At 35.4% G+C, this 20,687-nt stretch overlaps 1 protein-coding gene across 3 annotated transcripts in view; it reads right to left on the reverse strand.

Annotated features, from left to right (window-relative positions):
• RP1 (RP1 axonemal microtubule associated) overlaps positions 1–20,687 on the reverse strand; it is a 214,814-nt gene that overhangs the window by 39,964 nt on the left and 154,163 nt on the right. For all 3 annotated transcript variants that reach the window (XM_061448476.1, XM_061448474.1, XM_061448477.1), the window contains exons 38-45: positions 19,423–19,574; positions 16,275–16,353; positions 14,595–14,726; positions 13,917–14,098; positions 12,812–12,898; positions 9,053–9,185; positions 7,571–7,710; positions 2,049–2,301 (exon numbers count right to left, since the gene is read on the reverse strand). In XM_061448476.1, the coding sequence (XP_061304460.1) occupies positions 2,049–2,301; positions 7,571–7,710; positions 9,053–9,185; positions 12,812–12,898; positions 13,917–14,098; positions 14,595–14,726; positions 16,275–16,353; positions 19,423–19,574 (1,158 nt within the window). The remainder of the gene's footprint in view (positions 1–2,048; positions 2,302–7,570; positions 7,711–9,052; positions 9,186–12,811; positions 12,899–13,916; positions 14,099–14,594; positions 14,727–16,274; positions 16,354–19,422; positions 19,575–20,687) is intronic.

Consider the following 20,687-nt stretch of genomic DNA (forward strand, 5'->3'; position numbering starts at 1 on the left):
TTTCCCAGTTCCTTCAGTATTCTGGGGTTCCCTTGGTTGTCAGTGTTTGACTGAAATTTTATTTGCAGTTCAGATTTGGTGATTTCCAATAACCTCATTCCCTTTAGTAATTTTTGATTTTCTTTCCTTTCCAATGTTATGGTTCCTTAATGAAAACAGAGATAAAGTGTTCTATTTGTTTAGGATTTTACCTTCATCACCTCAGTCTGAACTCTATTGTTCCTGCATAGTTACACATCTTTTAGGGTTCTTTTTATAACTAGACTGTTGAAGAACCTTTACTATTTGTTTTAATTCTATTATAAAATCAAAGTCAGCTTGACATTTAGTAAGTACCTTGTATCTGTATACTTTGTGACCTCGAAGGTACAGTACTCTTTGCTGATCAGTCTTTTATTTCTCCTTTCCTTATAGGCTCTCTCACTTGTCATATTCTTTCTAAAGTTAGACACCCAGGCAGAACTGATTTTCAATAGACACAGAGCTGAGTATTAATTATAATAGACTGGAAAATATTAGCAAGTCTGCACTCAGATTTTTGAGGACTATGTGTGTATGAAAAACAGAGGAAGGAAAACATTTTTACATAGCTATGTTCAGACACTAATTAAAGTGCATAAACAAGGATGCAAGATTTCCCTCACTTTTCACATTATCAGCAAAGAAAGATGCAACAGACTGACCAGTCTTGGGCTTCTGCTCTGAATTAACCTCAGGAGACACCTGCCTCGCTCTGTGGGTTATGTAGGGCACCTATGGAATCCATTTTTTTAGAGACCTGGAATACTTGCAGTGGTACAATAGAATTTGTTTTGAAATATTAAGCCTTTAAACTACCAGTGTATAGCTGCCTAGGAAGACTAAATGGAAATACTATCTCTGTTGGATCATACAGTACCATACGCTGCTATAACATGCTAACTATAATGGTAAATCTGATAAATATATTGATAAATTTGTCTGACACAATTTAAGAGCAGCTACATTAATCTTCTTCTTTTTAGTTAAGTCTAAAGGATATTCTTTTATTCTGAAATTGTCACTAGTCTAGCTGCTCATCCTATGCTTTTACTTCCATAGTATTCTGTCTCTCTTGTCTTGTCACCACTATTTTTTTTATTTTCTTAGATGATATAAGATATTCACTAGTGGACTAAGTACAGGTAACTAAATATGAAGATATACACTATAGCTGTGCCTGTGGCTATATGTCATGTAAAACTCTCTGAACATACAGTGAAATATCCATGAGCATAGAAATTAAAAAAGATCAATTTACAAAACTGCTGATATGGAATGCAAATTCACACCTTCAGATTAGTCAAACTTTACATAGTTTGGTCTACCAGTTCTGATTCAGATTTCATAAATGGACCCAAAACCACACTTTACACCTCTTCAAAAAGACATGAGAGAACTAAAAAATCCAGTACTCTGGCAAAGCATAAAAGGCTTATCATGTTTTCAGTGTCTATGTTGTTTCTGAATTTTGGTCTTTTTTTCATTAGATAATTTGAATAGGATATTTTGTACAGGTCAACTAACTGTTTCCGAGAACTTGTGCCATTGATGTAAGAAAAAAAGAAAACTGCAAATAAAAGCAAATGCTTTCTGCAAATATGTGAACATACGGGAAAATCTCATTCTGCTAAAAGAGTTTTTGTATCTCTTCTTGTAATTTCATCACTGTTGCAGCAGCCTTCTGCTCTGCATTAACTGCCATATGGAACAACCTACCTCTTTCTGCTTCAACTTTTTTCTAGCCTCAACTAAAAACACAGTTCCTTCACTGCTTCTATCACTTAATATCTTCCTTCTTCTCTAGTGTTTCTTCCCTGAACTTTATAATAGTATTTACCAGCTCTGGAAAGTGTTTGGAAAGGCAAATTTTGTGAGACATGAAATTCGCATTTAAGCTATATTATTTCTATGGTTTGGTTTTAATCTTAAAAGTAACACACACACACACACACACACACAAAACTCAAACAAACAATAAAACAATTAAAACAAAATCTGAAAGGGGCTTTGATGATTTTGGACCTTACCATAAATCTTCCCTGTCAACTTTCCATTCCTGACTTTTCCAAGAAGTTTCAACATTCGTTCCATCTGTGCATCACCAACTCCACTGTCTAACCATTGCTGGCAAAGAAATGCATATTCACCATCAGTCTTGCCTGATTCATGGATGACAATTTGGTCCAGGTACCATCCAGCTCCATAACCCACATCATGGTGCTCAACAAGCACTTTGCTTAACTGTCCAAGGTCTACTGCTCTCATTTCAGAGATACAAACCTGAGAAGGCAAAGGTAAAATGAACAGTAAATTGATTCAACTATATATTTTATCATCTTTAAGAAGATTATGTTTGGAGAGTCATATTCCTTTCAATGCTGAAGTATCTTTTCCTTTCTGATAGTAAAACAAGGTATTGTATTATCATCTGACATTTGAAGACCCCCAGAAAATATGTGGACCCTTGAATATGTACATTTTCCTAGTTCATGACCATTGAATTCCAGGCTTTATTATGAAAAACATCCCACTATTTTTGGTCAAAAGAAACCTCTGATCATTAAGTTACTTACAGAAATCTCAAGAAAATTGAAATTCAACCAGTCCCTCATAACTGAAACAGAAAGTTTTTCAAGTATCAGGATAGGCCTTATAAACAGAACTTTGGTTTGGATAAAGCATTATATTTTTAAACAATTCAAAGTCTCTTATATTCTAAGACATCCTATTTTTCTAATGGGAAACTTCATGTTATTTAACTCTGATCAGAAATACTGACATTGTTGATGACTGTACAAACAAAGGAAGATACTGACATTAGAAACTCTAACACTGTGCACGCATACAGGCAAGAATTGATGTGCTCTTCGGATGTAAATAGACATCTGTTTAAATATTGCTACGGCTACCAGTAAACAAAAGCTAAATGGCAACTACACTAGTGCATGTTGGGATGAATAAATTATGTGAGTGAGAGAATGAATGTGTTCCGTGCAAGAGATAATATGAGTGGGTGGCTAGATACATGGGCATGTGTGTGGGTGACATTAAAATACCCCAGATGGATAGTAGAAACAGGCGCTATAATTTTTATTTGTTGCCAACCAATTTGCCACCAGTCAGGAAAAAGCATGAGGATCAGAAAGCAACAAAGGAAGAGATGATTTTTAGAAAGAATTATATCATCTGGTCCATTCTCCTGTCTGTGTCAGGCTGTTCTCTACAATGTGCTGAGAAAAAAAACACATCAGAGTTATTATTCCTATCACAGCCTTAGGTCTTCATGCATTCTTACCTTGTTACATCCACAATCTCCCCAAACAGTTACCATGGCAAGTTATGCCCCTTCATGTAACGCATATGTAGCCCAAAATAAGATCTAGCTGTGAGGAACATCTTGTAAATAACTTTTTGGGAGCCCTCATTGCTTTTTAATTTTATTCTTTGTAGTTCTGAGCCAAATATAATTTTCTTGTCAGTCTGAATGACCCTTGACTTAGAGGAAATAGCCTGTATTGCTAATATTCATATTCCTTCACAGCTAACTCTATCTGAAAAGAAGGACCTACCATTAGTCTCATTCTTTGTGATAATAATTAACAGTCATTAGACAACAGTGGTCATAATCACCCATTGTTATCAATGAATTCTCATAATAATACATTAAATTGCCTACTCCCTCAGCATTAGCAAAAAAGTACTTTTGGTTGATGTTGTTACATTTCTTTTTTTTTCCCTCGGTAGAAAGACATTTGGAACAGCATTAAACACGCTACTGGAAGTGTAATTAATGAAAGTTAAAAGGATTTCATTTATATTGTCTTACTTTAGATCAAGTGTTAGTGAGGCAAACTACAATCTGCATTTATTTAACCCATTAAACTGGGAAAAAAAAATCATAAAATTACTTAAATAAATATAATCTGGCTTTACTTTCTGCGGTAATTAAGTCAACTTGACTCTCTTTACTTACACTTTTTGCAATTTTCTGCCTTCCTTATATTCCAGTCTTTTATCAGTCAAGAGAGATCCTATTTTTGATCTCAGGTTTCCTTAACTTTGTTTTCTTTGCCTCTCCATTCCATATTTTCCAAAGATATTGCTAGCATAATCCTGTTTCTCAAGGCAGCTTGCCCTTTACATCACTTCCTTTCACCTTCTATTCTTAGATATTCTCACTAAAACCTCATTCCAACTTTTTTATTAATCTACTTCTACGCAAAAAGAACCTGACTGGTAGTAGCATGTCAGCCCACAGATCTAGTCCAATATATTGTTGCCAACACTTACCAATAACAGATTTCTAGGGAAGAGTTGAAAAACAGGGCAAATACATGGAGATGCTTCTTGAATATAAAGTCTCACAGACTTAGCAATTTGTGGTTCAGAGATTTCCTGAGCCAAGGACAGTGTCTTTGCACTTAACAGCCCTCAGTGGAATGCTGTCTTCCATGACAATGTGCAACGGCTTTTTGCACCAACATGCATTTTACTGTCTGCAACATCTTGTACCAGCAAGTAAAATGTATTAACTATGTACTGTGTAAAAAGCCACCTCCTTGTGTTTTGAATCTTCCACCCGCAGGTTTCATTTAATGCTCTTGAGCCCTTGTATTTCTTGAGAAGATAGAATTTCTTATTTTCTCAGTGCCATTTTATATTTCTTATATCCCTCTCCCCTCCTCTCACCATGCCTTTTCCAGGCCAAAAAAATACATCTAATTGTTCTATGTATGGAAGTTATTTCTTATCACTTGAGATTCCTCTTGCACTTTCAAAGACAAGTGAATCAGAACAAAACACAGCATTTAGTATGCATTCACACCAGAGAACTTACCTGGAGGCATGACTGTATTTTCTACTTCAGGGTGGTTGTGATTTTTCATTTTTCTAATAATTCCTAAATACTAGATCTGTTTTGTTTTCCCTTTGTTTTACCTTTACTGAATACTGGACTGACATAATTACAGAGCTATCCTAATGTTAAGGTAACTTTCCTATTTCACAGCCATCATTTTGAATGCAAATTCAAGGGTTTTCCCCCTTGAAGCCACTAGCTACAATGAATTTCATCTGCTCTTTTATTACCCAGTCACTCTGCATGAGGTCCTTCTGCAATCTCTGCCAACAACTTCCATATTTATTACCTTAAATAACTCAGTGCCATCAGAATATCTTGCCATCTCACTGCACAACCCTTTCCCAGGAACTATTGCACAATGAAAAAAAAAACATAAAATATCTAAGCTGAAGAAAACTGTCATTGTCCACGATACAAAAATAGCTCACCTGAAAAAAAAAAAGAGATGCTTGCAAAGACACTCAGCGCTCTATTGCTTAGTATAGTGGCTCTGATTTCTTTAATGCTGAGTGCTTTGACTGTGTATTGAGGTCCAGTTTGAAAGTGCCATGTAAATTAATTTTTTTTAGACTCTTTTCCAGGTTATGTCACAGACTCTGTACCTGTATGTCTTTTATTAGCTCTCCTAATTGCCTATAAACGTATGCCCTCAAAAATGCCAAGAATTAACCTGAATTTTTAATAATATCGTCCAGGCAATCAACATCACAAACCTCTTCCAATCTTTTAATAGCACAGTTTGAACTAAGGCAGCAGGATTCTGCAAAAAATGACATCTGAAGAGACTATAAGAAAAGGGTAGATTTAGATTAGATATTAGGAAAAATTTCTTCACTGCGAGGGTGGTGAGACACTGGAACAGGTTTCCCAGAGAAGTTGCAGTTGCCCTATCCTTGATGGTGTTCAAGGCCAGGTTGGATGCGAGCAACCTTGTCTAGTGGAAGGTGTCCCTGCCTGTGGCAGAGGGGCTGGAACTAGGTGATCTCTAAGGTCCCTTTCAACCCATACCATGCTATGATTCTACGAAAAATGTGCCTGAATACTTTGAGTGGGAAGACTATGGCCACATCATAATATATCTCCCAATGCATAATAATTTTAGTAGGTACTAGGACAATATTATTATTAATTTAGCACTATGCTATTGCCATGGAAAGGAGAGATTAAGTATATTTTTAAAAGAAGTATTTAATTTTCCTTAGTATTAAATGAAAAGGGAAGTAAATTAAATTGAAATACATATGCTCTTTTCATTTTTGCCTAAACTATAGGTTATCTTCATTTTATGGTGGGAAATGAAAAACACAGGAAGGTAAAATGATACGTTCAGGTCATCAGGTAAACCAGTGACTGAGCTTAGAAATTAATGTAGGTGTCCTGCATTGAAGTACTTTATATACTATATCACACAGCCCATTTAGAGAACAGCTGTCTGAAGGTGGTAGCTAGAGCTAAGCTAATACAACTCTGACAAAGAACTAAAAAGAGAACCAGAGGCGGTTATGGCAAAGTTTTTAAGAGGTTGAGAATGTATTACTGAAGAATCGAAAAAAGATACAGGAAAGTGTAAGAAGAATGATTAAAGAGACGTTTTTCTAGACAAGGAACAATGAACAATCCAGCAACAAAAGAAGTGCACAGAAGATAGAGGTCTATAAAAGCAAGAACAGCAAAGAGAAGGAAAAAACATTCACTGTTTCTTCCAGTAAAAGCAGGGAAAGCAGATGAAAGTAGTATGTGCAAGCTTTACAGAGGTTGCCGACCAAGTACAGTCCATACTACAGCAGGAGATTGTGGATGCTCATTACACGCTTAAAAAGAGTTTACACAAATTCGTGGAAGAGACCATATCAATGACTATGGAACAAAAGGATGACATGGTTAGTTTCTGTGTTTCTAAACTGAAGAAAATATTTTGACAATATAAAGATAATGATAGAACTGTTTAATGGCCAGGCTAGGAAAGCCATGGGACAGATTGCTAGGAAAGCTACGGCATGTCAGCCATGAGAGATCTGAATAAATGGTATGCAATAAGTATAGAGGATTTACTTTATTGTACAGGATCAATTGAGCTATCGAAAGGTCTCTTTAAACCCTACCTATTCATGTCTGTCCAGAGTCCAGGGTATGTGCCAAGTGTTGCGTAGATATAAACCTTTATTTGGTAATTACCAAAGGTTGACCAGAAAATCTCTCCTAGTATTTATCTTGAGCAGTCACAGCATGCTTAAAAGCAGCTTTACCTGTTTGCAATTCTTTATTTAAATGGATTAACTAACATATACTAACTGACACATTTAAAATCTTTCAACTGTATCTAGACAGATCTTTTAAAAAAATGTATTTTAAAGGAGCAGCCACAGGAAATAGCACTGATATTTCCATACCAGTTTCACAACTAAAAATTAAGCCATGGATTTTCATGTATCATTAGGTTCAATTCCAGTTTCTAGGAACAGTTACTGATAGCTTGTGTGTTTTAAATTTATTTACTTGAACTATACCTAAACCATAATCCCAATTCAGGTAAAATGTCTATACTTTGTAAGCAACACATCTTTTCCACAGGTTACCATGGTGTAACAACAATTATATTTGATAATTGAAAAGAAATACGGAATTGGAAGAAAGTAATAAAATAAAACACATTAAGCAAAGATGTAAGGAAAATAAATCAGTACTAACCTGTCCACTTTCAAAATTCGACTGTTTTAGTCTCCTTTTGCAGGAGTCTCCCTGTTCTCCAAATACTGTGATAAATACATCTGCATCAGTCCCTGATGCAGGCAATGTTCCCGTATGAGCACTGATCGAGTAAAGAACTTCTGTCATGAAAAATCAGTGACAAAAGACATTATTAAATTAGACTATTTAGCAATGTAATTTCCAAACATTATAAATCAATTTATTTTAGGTAAAGGATTAATTTCAAGACCAAGGAATGAAGTTATAGTGATTGACATTAATGTTCTGCCTGAGTTTCATATAGATTGCTAGCTAACTCACAACAGCAAAGTATAGCATTAGAAAGTAAATGACCTTTATGAATCAATGCAATGATCCATTCTTACATTACAGAAAAAGAAAATGTACTAGAGACTTATCTACCGGTTGCTGGAATCAACTAAAATAAAGAATCACATTGATTGTATCAGGCTTTGTCAAAAGCTTTGAATTCTCATAGGATTGAAAGGTCATAATTTGAGTTAGGATATATCAACTCTAACAATATTTTACCAAATTAAAAAGCACAGATTTAACAGATGAAATGTGCTTTTTGTTCTGGATCAGCTGAATTCTGGTTTAGTCGCACATTTTGATAATTACGGCCAATATTAAATAATATGTTCAGCAAAAATGCCTCAGCTATTTATACAGATATGCATTGCTATTACTATTCTTCACCACAAAGGATGGCTTGCCATGACTTTTGGCTGATAAGTTATATGGTACATATTCCTTGAGGCAGCATGACAGAGGTTTGTTTTTTTTATGGTTTCTGTAAGGCCTATGAAGAATTAAATGTTATAATAGACAGTTCAGATATATTTCCATTTGCAGTCTAGCCTTCAGTCAGATATTAAATGCAAAAAGTTTTAAATATTTTAACCAAGGCTTCTGTTCATAGAGTATAATGAATAAGAATTCTTTTCTAAATATTTTATCGAATGTAATCAGAACAAAAGAAGATGTTATATTTTGGATACAATGATGAAATGAAACAGAGCTTCTGGGGCAGAAGTAGGGCTTGAAGAAAACCTCAAAAAAAAAGATTGTTTATCCTTTTTTGATTCATGCCATTATGACGTTTAAAACTGATTTAGTCCCTCACTGATTGTAAATCAGATGGTTTTTAAAAATTTCAATGGAAATATACTAACTGAGCTTTGTGCATTTTTCAGGCTTCCATATTGCTGCTTATCCTAGTGAAAACAATGCATTATAGTTGTTTTAAAACAGAAAAAATTCTTAAGCAATAACCATTATTAAAAACCCCACAGCTTATGCAGGTATATTGAATGAATTTTTTAAAAACAATTTTGAGTGGCTTTTTTTAAATATATATAAAATTCTTTGCAATCTTGCCCATTCCATTAAACAGGTCACAACTCTGTGTGTGTGTGTGCATTTGCTTATCTGTTTAATTTTTTTAGTTCAGCAGCATACCCCTGAGTGGTGGCTTGTCTGGTCTGACTGCTGCTAGTTCTGTCACAGTCTCATATCCACCTTCTCCAAATAGATACTGAGCTTCACTGTGAAAGCTCAGCTCTTGTTTAGTGTCCAGGTCTTTCAGCAGAAGCTGCAGGCAGAATCAGTAGAAAAATAATTTATGTGAATTATTTCATTTCTGATTTCTATCCCAACAGAAACAGACATTTTTTCCTATTATTAACACCTGCAAACACTTTATTAGAGCTCCCTGATCCTGCAAAATAGCTACAGCAGCTGCTGCAAGCCGCTGATTCTGCACCTGATATTTACAGGTATATTCGTCATTGCATATTGGCACAGGCGTAGGACCTATTTGTAAAGAACCAGCGAAGGATACAGATTAAATTGACCCATATACACTTGCAATTTCAGAATGTCAAATGAATACAGTTACATCAATCTTAATAGCATATGCCCATTTTGCAAAAACATTTGTTTTGCTGCTTCTTATTTGTTTACATGTGAGTTGCTATATATCAGCTAGGACTTTCAAAGTTGGCAGAAATTAGGTGTCCAGTGGCCTTCAGGGCTCTGTGGAAATAAGTTATCTGAAAAATGAATTCCAATACAAGGTGTCAGCTTAGGCACAGCTTCATTCCACCTGACTTAAAATACTCAGTGGAGGCTAAACAAATTAGGCTCCAAATATGTGAACTTAGAATCTTTAAGCCAACTGCCTTGGGAGCCTAACTATCCTAGCTACTGAGACAGTCAAAGTGAGGATCAGATTCACCGGAGGGCAACTCAGGTTGTTAACTTCATACTAGGTCAGGTTATAAAATACAGAATAACAAACTATCAAACATATGCAGAAACATTTCTGGTAACTATTGCATGCAGGGTTGAACCTGATACATGCTAATAACTGCAAGTCTGCAGAAATTATTTCTTCAGCCTTTAGAATCTCTGTGTGTAGGAATATTGTACCCAAGACATTAAAAAGAAATCAAATTGAAACAAAACCTTGATTTCATCAAGACATTAATTAACTAAAATTCTTAAGCAGGGACTGCAAAATCATTGTGGTAACTTATTACCAGTACTAACACTAATGCCAGGAACATTGCAGAGGAAACACTGAGTACGGATTTCCTTACATAAACTTCAAATGCAAGCTCTGAAATGCGTAAGTATTTATAGAATTTAACTATGTAATTGAAATTATTAGGAATTTGACAGTTTCACTCTTGAAATTTTTACCATCTTGCCTTTGATTTCCTAGAAATGCAATGATAAGGCATTCTCCATTGCTGCTCATGCTTTGTGGCCAGGGGTTCACAAGATCAGGCACAAGGCTTTCAGATAAAAGTAAAAATTTCCCCATGACCATTTTCAGAATTAAACCATTAATTGCTGAATAAAGAGTGTTCTTCTTTAATAGTATTAAATTCCACTAAAATTATAGCCAGTTTTTTACCCATTTTTTCATTTGCAGTAACTGAATTTTCTCACACTAAATGTCTAACTTCTTCTCATACAAACATATCCTCCCTAACATCTATCAATATAAACTTCCTTACCTAAATCTCAGTAAGTATCACAAACTCCTATCTGCATTAAAATTTGACTAAAGTTTACATTCATATGCAGGCAGATGACCTGTAGAAACTGGACTTATAAAAATGACATGTAAATTTATGCAGACTTTGGTCTTAAAATAAAATGTGCCTGACAAACTCTTGTTAGTTGTAAGATAACATCTAAATGTGAATTTCATCTCCAAATCATTTAGTGTTTCTATATTCTATATGAAAGTAAAAATTTTTTTATATTCTATCTTGGAAAGGGCCAGAAACTCTATTTTTAAGCAAGAAAAAGCAACTCATTCTATGGTACACAAACCTTCAAAAGTTACAGAAAAGATATAATTTTAGCTCAGGTTACATTATTTTCTACAGAAGTGTGCAGGAAACCACAGGACATCAACAGGAAAAACTTCAGTACTCTGAAGTTGCTGTAAACACCAAAATAGAGAAAATGGGGAGTGGCAAAAGGAATGTAGGGATTTTATTTCCCTTTTAGCCTTTGCAGTTTCATCTGTAATCTGTATTTTTCTGAAATTTCTGAAACTTTGGTCATTACCTCCTTCACCTAAGGAGAAGGCAAGGAAAAGAATTCTTTTCAGTTGAGGCTGGCTTTGACCACTCATTCATAGTGAGCTTACACATACTCTCTGCCTCTTGTAGTCTTATTTCTACACATCATCTCTTTTATTTTACTGCACTGTAAGTGTCCTATTAAAGCAAAACCAAGTTGTTACATTTTAGATTTTGCTTCCATGTATAAATGATGTATAAACAGGCTAATAAATGAGTAATAGATGTTATAAGCATATTGCAGGCACAAGCAGTATATATTATTGTGGCTTATGTCGTTGTGGGTTGTAAGTGCATCAGTAGAAGAGACTACATAGGTCTATAGTAACCCTTTGACTTCTTGTAGTTTGCAACACTTTATAGCTACTAGTAAATCAATTATTAAATAACTTTTAAAGTATGTAAAAGCATAAACTAAAATCACTTAGCCATTTGCATAGGGTTATCTCTGAAATGAAAGCAGAAAGCAAGCTACTATATTTATGAATTTTCTGCCTTGCTTTGAGTCAGCAGTTCCTGAGTCTGAAATCATATATTACATAATCACACAATGGATATATCGAGGGTAGCGTCAACATGTTGGATGCTTTGTCAAATGGCCTGGAGATGTGTGTTTAAAACAAAACATTAATTTTTGTTACCTGTTCTTTCCATGCTTGTAGTCTAATCTGAGACTACAAAATTAGCTGACAAAGAACACATCTGGGGAGAAAATACGAACAAGATAAACTTCCCCTCAATTCTTAGAGCTCATAAACCCAGACTTAATGTTCTTCTGAGTACCATAAACCCATTCAAACTTTAGAATGGAGCACAGCTGTCTCTAGCATTTGCCATCGGAACAGTTTCACGATTGTTTATTCATTTAGAGAATCACCCTTTGCTCTTTTAAATCCATAACAGGCTTAAGGTACTGTGTGGCCCAGTTCAGAAGAACATTCTTATATTGACTTTTGAATAATTCAGTGCTAAGTCCACAGTGCTTTTTGGCTCTTACCTATAGGCAGAGCTCATTGACACAGTTTTTCTTTGCATTAACCTTCAAGTTTAAGTAGTCCCCCAAAGCCCAAGTATTATCAGGCCCACCTTATGTTCGGTCTTTCTAGCTACGCTGGGGAAAGGTAGACATTTAAAATCTAGTTGAATTATAAAGACTGACAACATTAATTCATTTCTCAAACCCTTTTTATGAGAGAGCCTAAGTACATATTAAACTACAATCAGATGTTTAAGGCTCACTGATGAGTGTGTTGCAATTAATAAATACTAAAGGATCAGCTTAATCAGTTTCCAAAATGTGGTTGCTCTGTGTCAGGAGACTGCTGGTATTTCCTGGGAGGGATTAACATTTCTTAACATCATCAGAAAATGTTGCCTTCCGTGTCATGACGAGGATCGGCACATCAGTAAATAGGCATAGCTATATGCACTTCAGCAGGTGCAAACAAGGTAGATCTGCCCACAAAGAGATCTGGAAACTGTCAGCAATCATCTGTAGATAACAGGTAAGTGAGCCAAAAGATGCCTTGTTAGTGTGCTGCAAAACTAACAGCTGTCTCTCAACAATACTGGTATTATGAAGAATATTACAAGTTTATATGTAGTGTATTTAGCATACCTTATGAAGTTTAATTCCTCTTTCCAAGCACGGACCAGATAACACAAAGGAAATTTTTATTATATCTCCAATATCATCAACAGTCAACTGTTACAAAAATAAAGGAAAAAAAAGTGTATGTAAGAATCTGCATGACACACTTTAAGCTCAGGTAAAAAGACAAGTAAAGTAAGTAAAAATACTAGTCAAGGACATTAATGTTAAGGTGGGGAAGTCCCATTAAGATTGCAAGTTAATTTGAACTGCCATTTGTACCACAGTTTATGTTTATTATTAACTGAGAGAATTGGCTGCAGAGACTAGGCCAACATATGAGAAGCAAGAAATGTATGATTGATTCTGTATTTCCAAACCAAAACACGTTACTATTCTTTTCTGTCACTTTCCTATTTATCTTCTCTCCATCACATCTTTATTTTCAAACTTGAACTGAAATTTTGAACACAAGATGATTTTTAGCCCTGGCTATTGGTTCTGTTCTCAGTTACTTTAGTGATCAAAAGAAAGGATGACTGGTTTCCACAAGTTGAATCATACACTTCTGCTTGTAGCTTATCACCTTGCAGCAGTTGAGCAAGAGATGTTTATATTGCCTGTCTGCAAAAGCTGGATGATGACTTTTTTTTTCCCATGTTTAAGAATAAAAACCTTTTGAAATCATGACCAAGGTTCACACACCTGTCCAGAAGCTGTCATGAACTTCATGTGCAAACTACAGAACAGATATTTGCCCAGGCCCAAGCTCATTGTAAAGAGGGACAGCTTCTAAGTAGTGAAAATGTATTAGTTGAGGTCTGAGAAGCAGAACATAAAGGAAGTGTGGAATAGATTTGTTATTTATTGCCTTACTGTTGAGGCCTACTAGTCTTAATTCAAAGTTAATGAGGCTTTCCATGTCAAAGTTGGCATCTGCTCAAGAGAGCTTTCATAAGTGATATGTATTAGCCCACATCTGAGATCTCCAAGTGCTGTTTATTTAAGACATGGAGATATAAACATTAACTTTGACAAATAAAAAATCATTCCACATAACTTCATGTACATTGACTACAACTCTTATTGAAACAGTTTCATGAGATTTGTGTGAAATAAAAAAGAAACTGACCAAAAATGGACTATCATTCAGATTCTGAACTTTCTGTGCAGTGGATTTCCCTTTTCTTCCAAATACAACAACTTGAATATCAGGAACATTTTCTGGTAGTTGTGTGCAGTGCACCCATGTTTGCCATCGTCCCCTGCTTTTAGTATCAAAATTTTTCATGGGAAGAGGTGCAACAGATGTTTCTGCAAGGAAAACAGACATACATTTAGATCCATGTCTAAGTTATAAGGCAATATAACCCAAAAGATACAAGATTTCTTTGCCTGGTAGTGCTGGATCTAGCACAGGCAAGTCAGGCAACAAAGCTGCAAACCCCTCATTACTCATTTTAACCCAATGGAGGTGTAGAAAACCAAGCCAGCTGCTTCATGAACCCATGTCACACTCATGCATAAGCCATGTCTATCTTTTCTGTATTACTCTAAGGATGGGATACATGCTGCCAGAGGAGGCTCTTTCAGTACTACAATTCATTTCCATATTCTGCATCTCAGGCATAAGTTCTTCCTCTTTGTTTATAGAAAGCACGATTCACCTTGGTCCAGGCCCCTGCCCATCACCACTGGAGTACCAATGCTCAGTTCTGCATACATTGTGAAGCAGCCTTGCACTGGTTCTGGCCTGCTCTGCCATGGAGCAGTGATTCATGCAGAAGAAAGACATTTCTGCTGGTATTACCTTTGAGTGGAATCGCCACTTCTACAAAATCTGTCTTGGAGCGTTTATTTATCCAGTCATTGTGAACAAAAACATGTGCAGAAAAAGGGTAGAACACTTCTTTTATAACAATTTTTTCCAGGAACCACTCATCTGATTGAAAATAAGCAAGGCATTATTAATTAATACCTTTTAAACAACAAAATGTTCTGTGTATGCAGTCAGAAGTTTCTATCTTTAGAAAATCAATAAATATTTTTCTTTTGTCAACCTTCTTGTAGAAATAAGACTCTTGAAAATATATTGGCTGTGTGTATATGTGTTTTTCTTTTTTTCCCTACACTCCAAAATATTAGACAAAGCAAAGAAGTCTTAAAGTTTTTACAGATTTTCTGAAATTGAACATAGGGATATATTTGATTTAATGACCTATTATTGTCCCAATGGATGGAAAAGCTCCTGTGTGAAATGCCTAGATACAAGAAGTCCCCCATAGGAAATTTTATTATCACTGTCCTAAAGGGAAAAAGGATCAGAAAATCCACTCAACACAACTTTCTTTCTGGTGTGGTTCTACGCTGTCAGATAAGCACAGCTGAAGGTTTTCCCTTGATTGAGACCATTGTTTTGGTTATCTGCAAACAAAGCATTTGAAGACTCAGATCTCTTTTAGTCTTGGTAAACTTGGTTATACTCCAAGCCTTGGAGAAGTCAATGAAAATTTTGCCATTCATTCTAAAGTTGCCATCTAGGAAATACATGAGAAATACTCTCCAAACCAGTTTTTCTGAGTTTAACCTACAGAGTCATCTTATAGTCATGTTTTATTGATAAAGATAAAAGAACAAGAGACTCAGCTTATCATGCTCCGGAACAATCTTATCGTTTTCAATCATCTACATTATCTGCAGAAGTAGAATATCTGCAGAATCTCTGCTCTGTTGCCTTTAAAAAAACAATAGGCCATAATTGTAGACAAAGTATTAAAGAAAATATTGATTCATGATGCTCTTTGCTGTTGCTTTTTATTTTTAAGAAGTGAACAATTTTCTTTAACTCCAATAGCTGCTGTGGAGTCGGAAGGAAGACAAGAAAAAATACTGCAGGAAGTGCAGACTTTTTATCTGTCACTCAACCTCACATATGAACAATCCCTTAAAAAGAATATATTTCTCATGGGTTAGAAGAAAAAAACAAGCTATGAGGCCATTTCTTCCATGTTCCACTGCCATTCTGATGAACTGACTTTCTCTTATCTTTACCTAGAAGCACTGAATCCTAAAAAAAAATTTTTTAAATGAAAATGTCCATCATCTAAAAATAAAGAGGATGAAAATAATGTCAAAAATTGCAAAAGCATGATGCCATATTGCTTCCTGAAAAACAAAAACTTTGTTGACTGTAGTCATAAATATATAGTAACTTTCATGAGGAAAAGTTTCACATATCATTTTATATTGTTACACTTCCTAAGAATCCTTTGCACGTTTTAGTAAAACCCAGCTGGATACGTGATGCATATAATTCAACAGAAATAATGAAAAGCAGAAAATAGAGATAAATTTCAAATTTTCTAGGACTTCTAAAAAAACACTTTTGATTTTTAAACTTAAATTTAAGACATTTCTCAAGCTCTAGGATCTCCTAAGTCTGGTAATCTACATTATTATTACCATACATTAACTAAAAAACATTGCTGACCTTTTTTCAGACTCTTAAATCCAACAAGAACTTGGTTCAGCTTGCCGAGATTTACTGCTTTGATTTTGAAAATATCCACCTGCAATATGAAAATAATCAAAATCATATTTTAGTTAATATGTATCTGTTTTTCCTGGCTTCACTTGAGATAGAGTTGATTTTGTCCCTAGTAGTTGGTGCAGTGCTGTGTTTTGGCTTTAGTCTGCGAACAATGCTGATAGCACATCAATGTTTTAGTTGTTGCTAAGTAATTCTTACTCTGAGTCAAGGACTTTTTAGTCTCTCATGCTCTGTCAGTAAGGAGGAGCACAAGAAGCCAGGAGGGAGTGCAGCCAAGACACCTGATCCAGGCATTATGCCTTCCTCTCTATTTCCTATTATTATTTTTATAATACTAGTATAATTTACTTTTATTTCAATTATTAAACCATTCTTAACTTATGGGTTTTTATTTGTTTTCTAATTCTCTTCTCCATCCCACTGTGGAGGGGGGAAGTTAGTTGAGCACCTGGGTAGCGCTTAGTTGCCAGCTGGGCTTGAACCACAACACTGTATTTGAATATTTATCAGTTTAGCCTTGTGTGTCTGGCCATTGTTTTGTATCTCAATGGAAGCAAATTTATCTCATTTATGCCACTCCATTGACTTTGAGTTTCATAATTAAACATTACATGCTATAGCTGATAGTTTCTGATCCATTTAATATTATGAATTATGAATTTCAAAATGCTGCTATGTTTAATAGGAAGTAATTTTGGAAACATCAGATACCCACACTAGGAGTAAAGAGTTCATTTCTAGTACCTTCATGGGCTGAAATAACCAAATCAGATCAATTATTCCTTGTGTTGAAAGTTTTGATCCAGAACCTAACTCCCAATGAAACTGATGAACAGTAAGGGTCTAATAATTCTGAAAATCTGAAGCAGTTTAATGTTCACTAAAATTCATGGTTAATTTGGTGGAATTAGGCAGGTAAATGGGAATGAAGGGAACAGTAGCTGGGAAGATTTTAATCACTGTGCTATTGGAATGGGGATTTTTCATTTAAGCTAACTCTATAAGAGGTAAATTTTTCCCCATACAGCAGACTTGAATGATGAATAGATGCCAGGGAATATTCTTTTTCTTCTCTAATGGAAATCTTTGCAGCATATTCATGTTCTTCCATATGCATGCCTGTCTTCTTTGTGCGCTCATCTTCCTTTATAATCAATGGGAAAGCTCACATAAGTATGCACACTGACACTGAGAACACACATTGTTTAATGCGTGTATTTGTTGAAATGGGCCTTTTTGAACTGGGCCAGAAGACATGAGGTTTTGAAACATACTATTCATGAACGGATTCATTTACATTTTTGGGAAACCGTCTTCAGAATAAAAACTCCACAAGTAAGACTGTTTTATTCTTGTGATTTTATAAGCTATCTTTCCAAGACGAATTTGTCTTGGAAAGGTTACATCAAAAATGCAACTTGAAGACAAAAGTTGCAGACCCATCTGGGGCTTTGAAAACAAACAAAAAACTCTCTTGCATAGTTTTCCATAGTTGCTGCCAAGTACAATAACGTACCAAAAAAATCATGCTACCAGTAAAAACCATATTGACGACAAGAGTCAGCTAGAAAAAAAGAACAAAAACTAGGAGCAGAGAATTAGGCATTTGAGGGCCAGGTGAAGCAAAGAAAACTGGGAGAGAATGAACATCCAAACAATTGCTACACAAAATTTTATCTATAAGATAAAGATTAAGGTGCTATAGCTCGGGATATAGAAAAGCCCTTTGAGTTTCAGATGAAGGATTTAGCTTCCTGAACAGGCCTATTAAAAAACTGACACAAAATCTGGATTATACAAAAAAAAGTCCTTGTGAATTTGCAGATGAGCTGTATTTCTACTGGAGTGAGTATTCACAGAAGTCAATTATATTGTACACATATTTTTCTCTACAAGTTTTATTCCTAAATAAAATTTAACATATATTTTTGCAAAATAAAGTCTTTATTTTCTTATCTTTAAGATATACTATATGTAACTATTTTATATATATCACCAAAAAGATCAATCTATAAAATTTCCTACATTACTCTTTAAAGCCATGAGTGCTACTATTCTGTCATTATTTTATGAAGTCTGAGCTAGCAGTTTTATCTGTTCTTGACAAATATGACATTGGACATGCATATTCTCTTCCATAATAGAGAAAGAAAATACAGGACTGCAGAGGACACAACGAATAACAAAGATTTAGTTTGGTTTGCATATAAAAAACATTGTGTCTTCTAGAACCTTTAGAAGTGAAAAACAAATAAAATAAACAGAGGCATGATTTTAGAATAAATGAAGCATATTTCAAGCAGATTTTTCTAAATTTCTACATCAGAGAACAAACCAATCGGGGTTGGCTGTCAGCAATGAAAAGTAGGCAGTTTCCTACCCTCCCCAAAAGAAGATTCCTATATACTTTGCTATGATTTTATGATTCCTTTAAAACAAAAAGTCTTCCAAACCTAAACGCAGAGCAAACAGTAGGGTCCAGTAAAGTATAAGCTAGACAACTCCTTTTGATATGAAATAGATATTTCCTCTGAACTGAAATTTGTTTTAGCACTTTGTTCTTATGGCAGTAACTACTCCAGGAATTACTCTTCTAGGAAAAGCTCTTTAAGCCTCAACAAACAAGAATATGATTGCAATGTTCAAAAGTTAAAATGAGTGCAAGACTTGAAACATGAAAAAAAACAAAAAAAAACCTCTTCAGGAAAGTTAATAAGAAAAAATCATGGTCTAAAGTACGTAGAGGCAAGATATCCTAGAGAAATATTAACAGTGCTTTCATAAACCCCTGACACATCCCTGGCCTTAAAACTATAGAATATTAAAATAGAACTTTTACTGTATATTTAGTCCAACTCAAAATTATTTCATCAGCTTAACTTTCACTGTTGCACAATGCTGATGATGCTTAAAAGCAACACATTACCTATGGAGACAATCACCTTTTAGTTACAAGAGAAAATTATGTCTATGTGGAGCATAAAACATTGGTATTTTTGATATACTGTCCATGAAATGCTCTATGTAAACAAAAGTTTTACCAAAAACACACTCAGAGATTCAGATATATTTTTTCTCATTGTTTTACCTGCCCTCTAGCAAAAGTGATCACGCTGTTTCTCGAGTTAAGCCATCGTTTCCCTGAGTTGCTTTTTTCTCCTTGCACGCATAGATATGCCTCACCAGTTGCATCCGCTTTCTTCAAGTCTCCCGTGTGCAAATGGACTGCATATTCTACAACTTCAGAAAAAATACAGATGCAAAAAGAAAAAAGTCACGAGTGCTCCTTGCCCAAAACCTGCATTGTCAATGGCATAAACAATTGACAGTTTCATCTGAATTCCACACTGTGCCACAGAACAAAGAATACAGGTTTCTTCAGTCCTCGTGACATACATATCCAGAACACATCTGTTGTGGTTTAAACCCAGTCACGCAGCTTGTTCACTCACTCCCCCCTCTTCTTGCCCTCCCCCTACTCCCGGAGGGATGGGAAAGAGAATCAAAAGAATGCAAATTTCACGGGTTGAGATAAGAACAGTTTAGTAACTAAGGTATAACACAAATCACTACTGCTACCACCAATAATAACAATGATGAAGGAAATAACAAGGGAAGAGAATACAACACCTCAGCACCCGCCGACCGATAACTCACTCCACCCCACCTGACTGAGCACCAACTGATACCTCATGCAACCCCGCAGTCCCTAGCTCTTCTGGGTAACTCTCAGTTACATCGTGGGCATGACGTGCTGTGGTATGGGATACCTCTTTGGTCAGTTTGGGTCAGGTGTCCTCTCTCTGATTCCTCCTGGCTTTCCCCCCTCCCTGGCAGAGCATGAGACTCACAAAGTCCTTGGTCAGAGTAAACATTTGAGCAGTAACTAAAAACATTGGTGTTATCAGTGCTGTTCGCAGGCTGAAAGTCAAAAACACAGCACTGCACCACCTACTAAGAAGGAGAAAAATGACTGCTACTGCTGAACCCAGGACAACATCCCTGCTATAAAACTCCCTGTTTGGTAGTCTGCAGAAAACAGATTTCTTCTGCTCTGACACAACTTACCATTCCCAGAAAATCAGCAGTACTGGCTGCTGCTTGGGAGACAGGATCTCCTATGTACTGCTCCCTGCCTCCCAAGGTAGGAAATTTCTTTCTAAGAAATACTTCATGTTTACATGCTCTTTGGAAAGTCTAAGTTCTGCTTTTTATTTACTCATATTTCTTTGTTTCTTTCTTCCTCTATGTCTATTGTTTTCTCCTTGAAATGAAATGGGAGCTCATACTTTTAGGGTGGTTTAAAAGAATTCTATGACCTGATTGTCGTAAGCTTTAAACTCCTAGAAATAT

Source organism: Pezoporus flaviventris, unplaced genomic scaffold (assembly GCF_033815535.1).
Source record: "Pezoporus flaviventris isolate CSIRO_AGI_PZ_B2104156 unplaced genomic scaffold, CSIRO_AGI_Pfla_v1 ptg000007l, whole genome shotgun sequence".
NCBI lineage: Eukaryota > Metazoa > Chordata > Aves > Psittaciformes > Psittacidae > Pezoporus > Pezoporus flaviventris.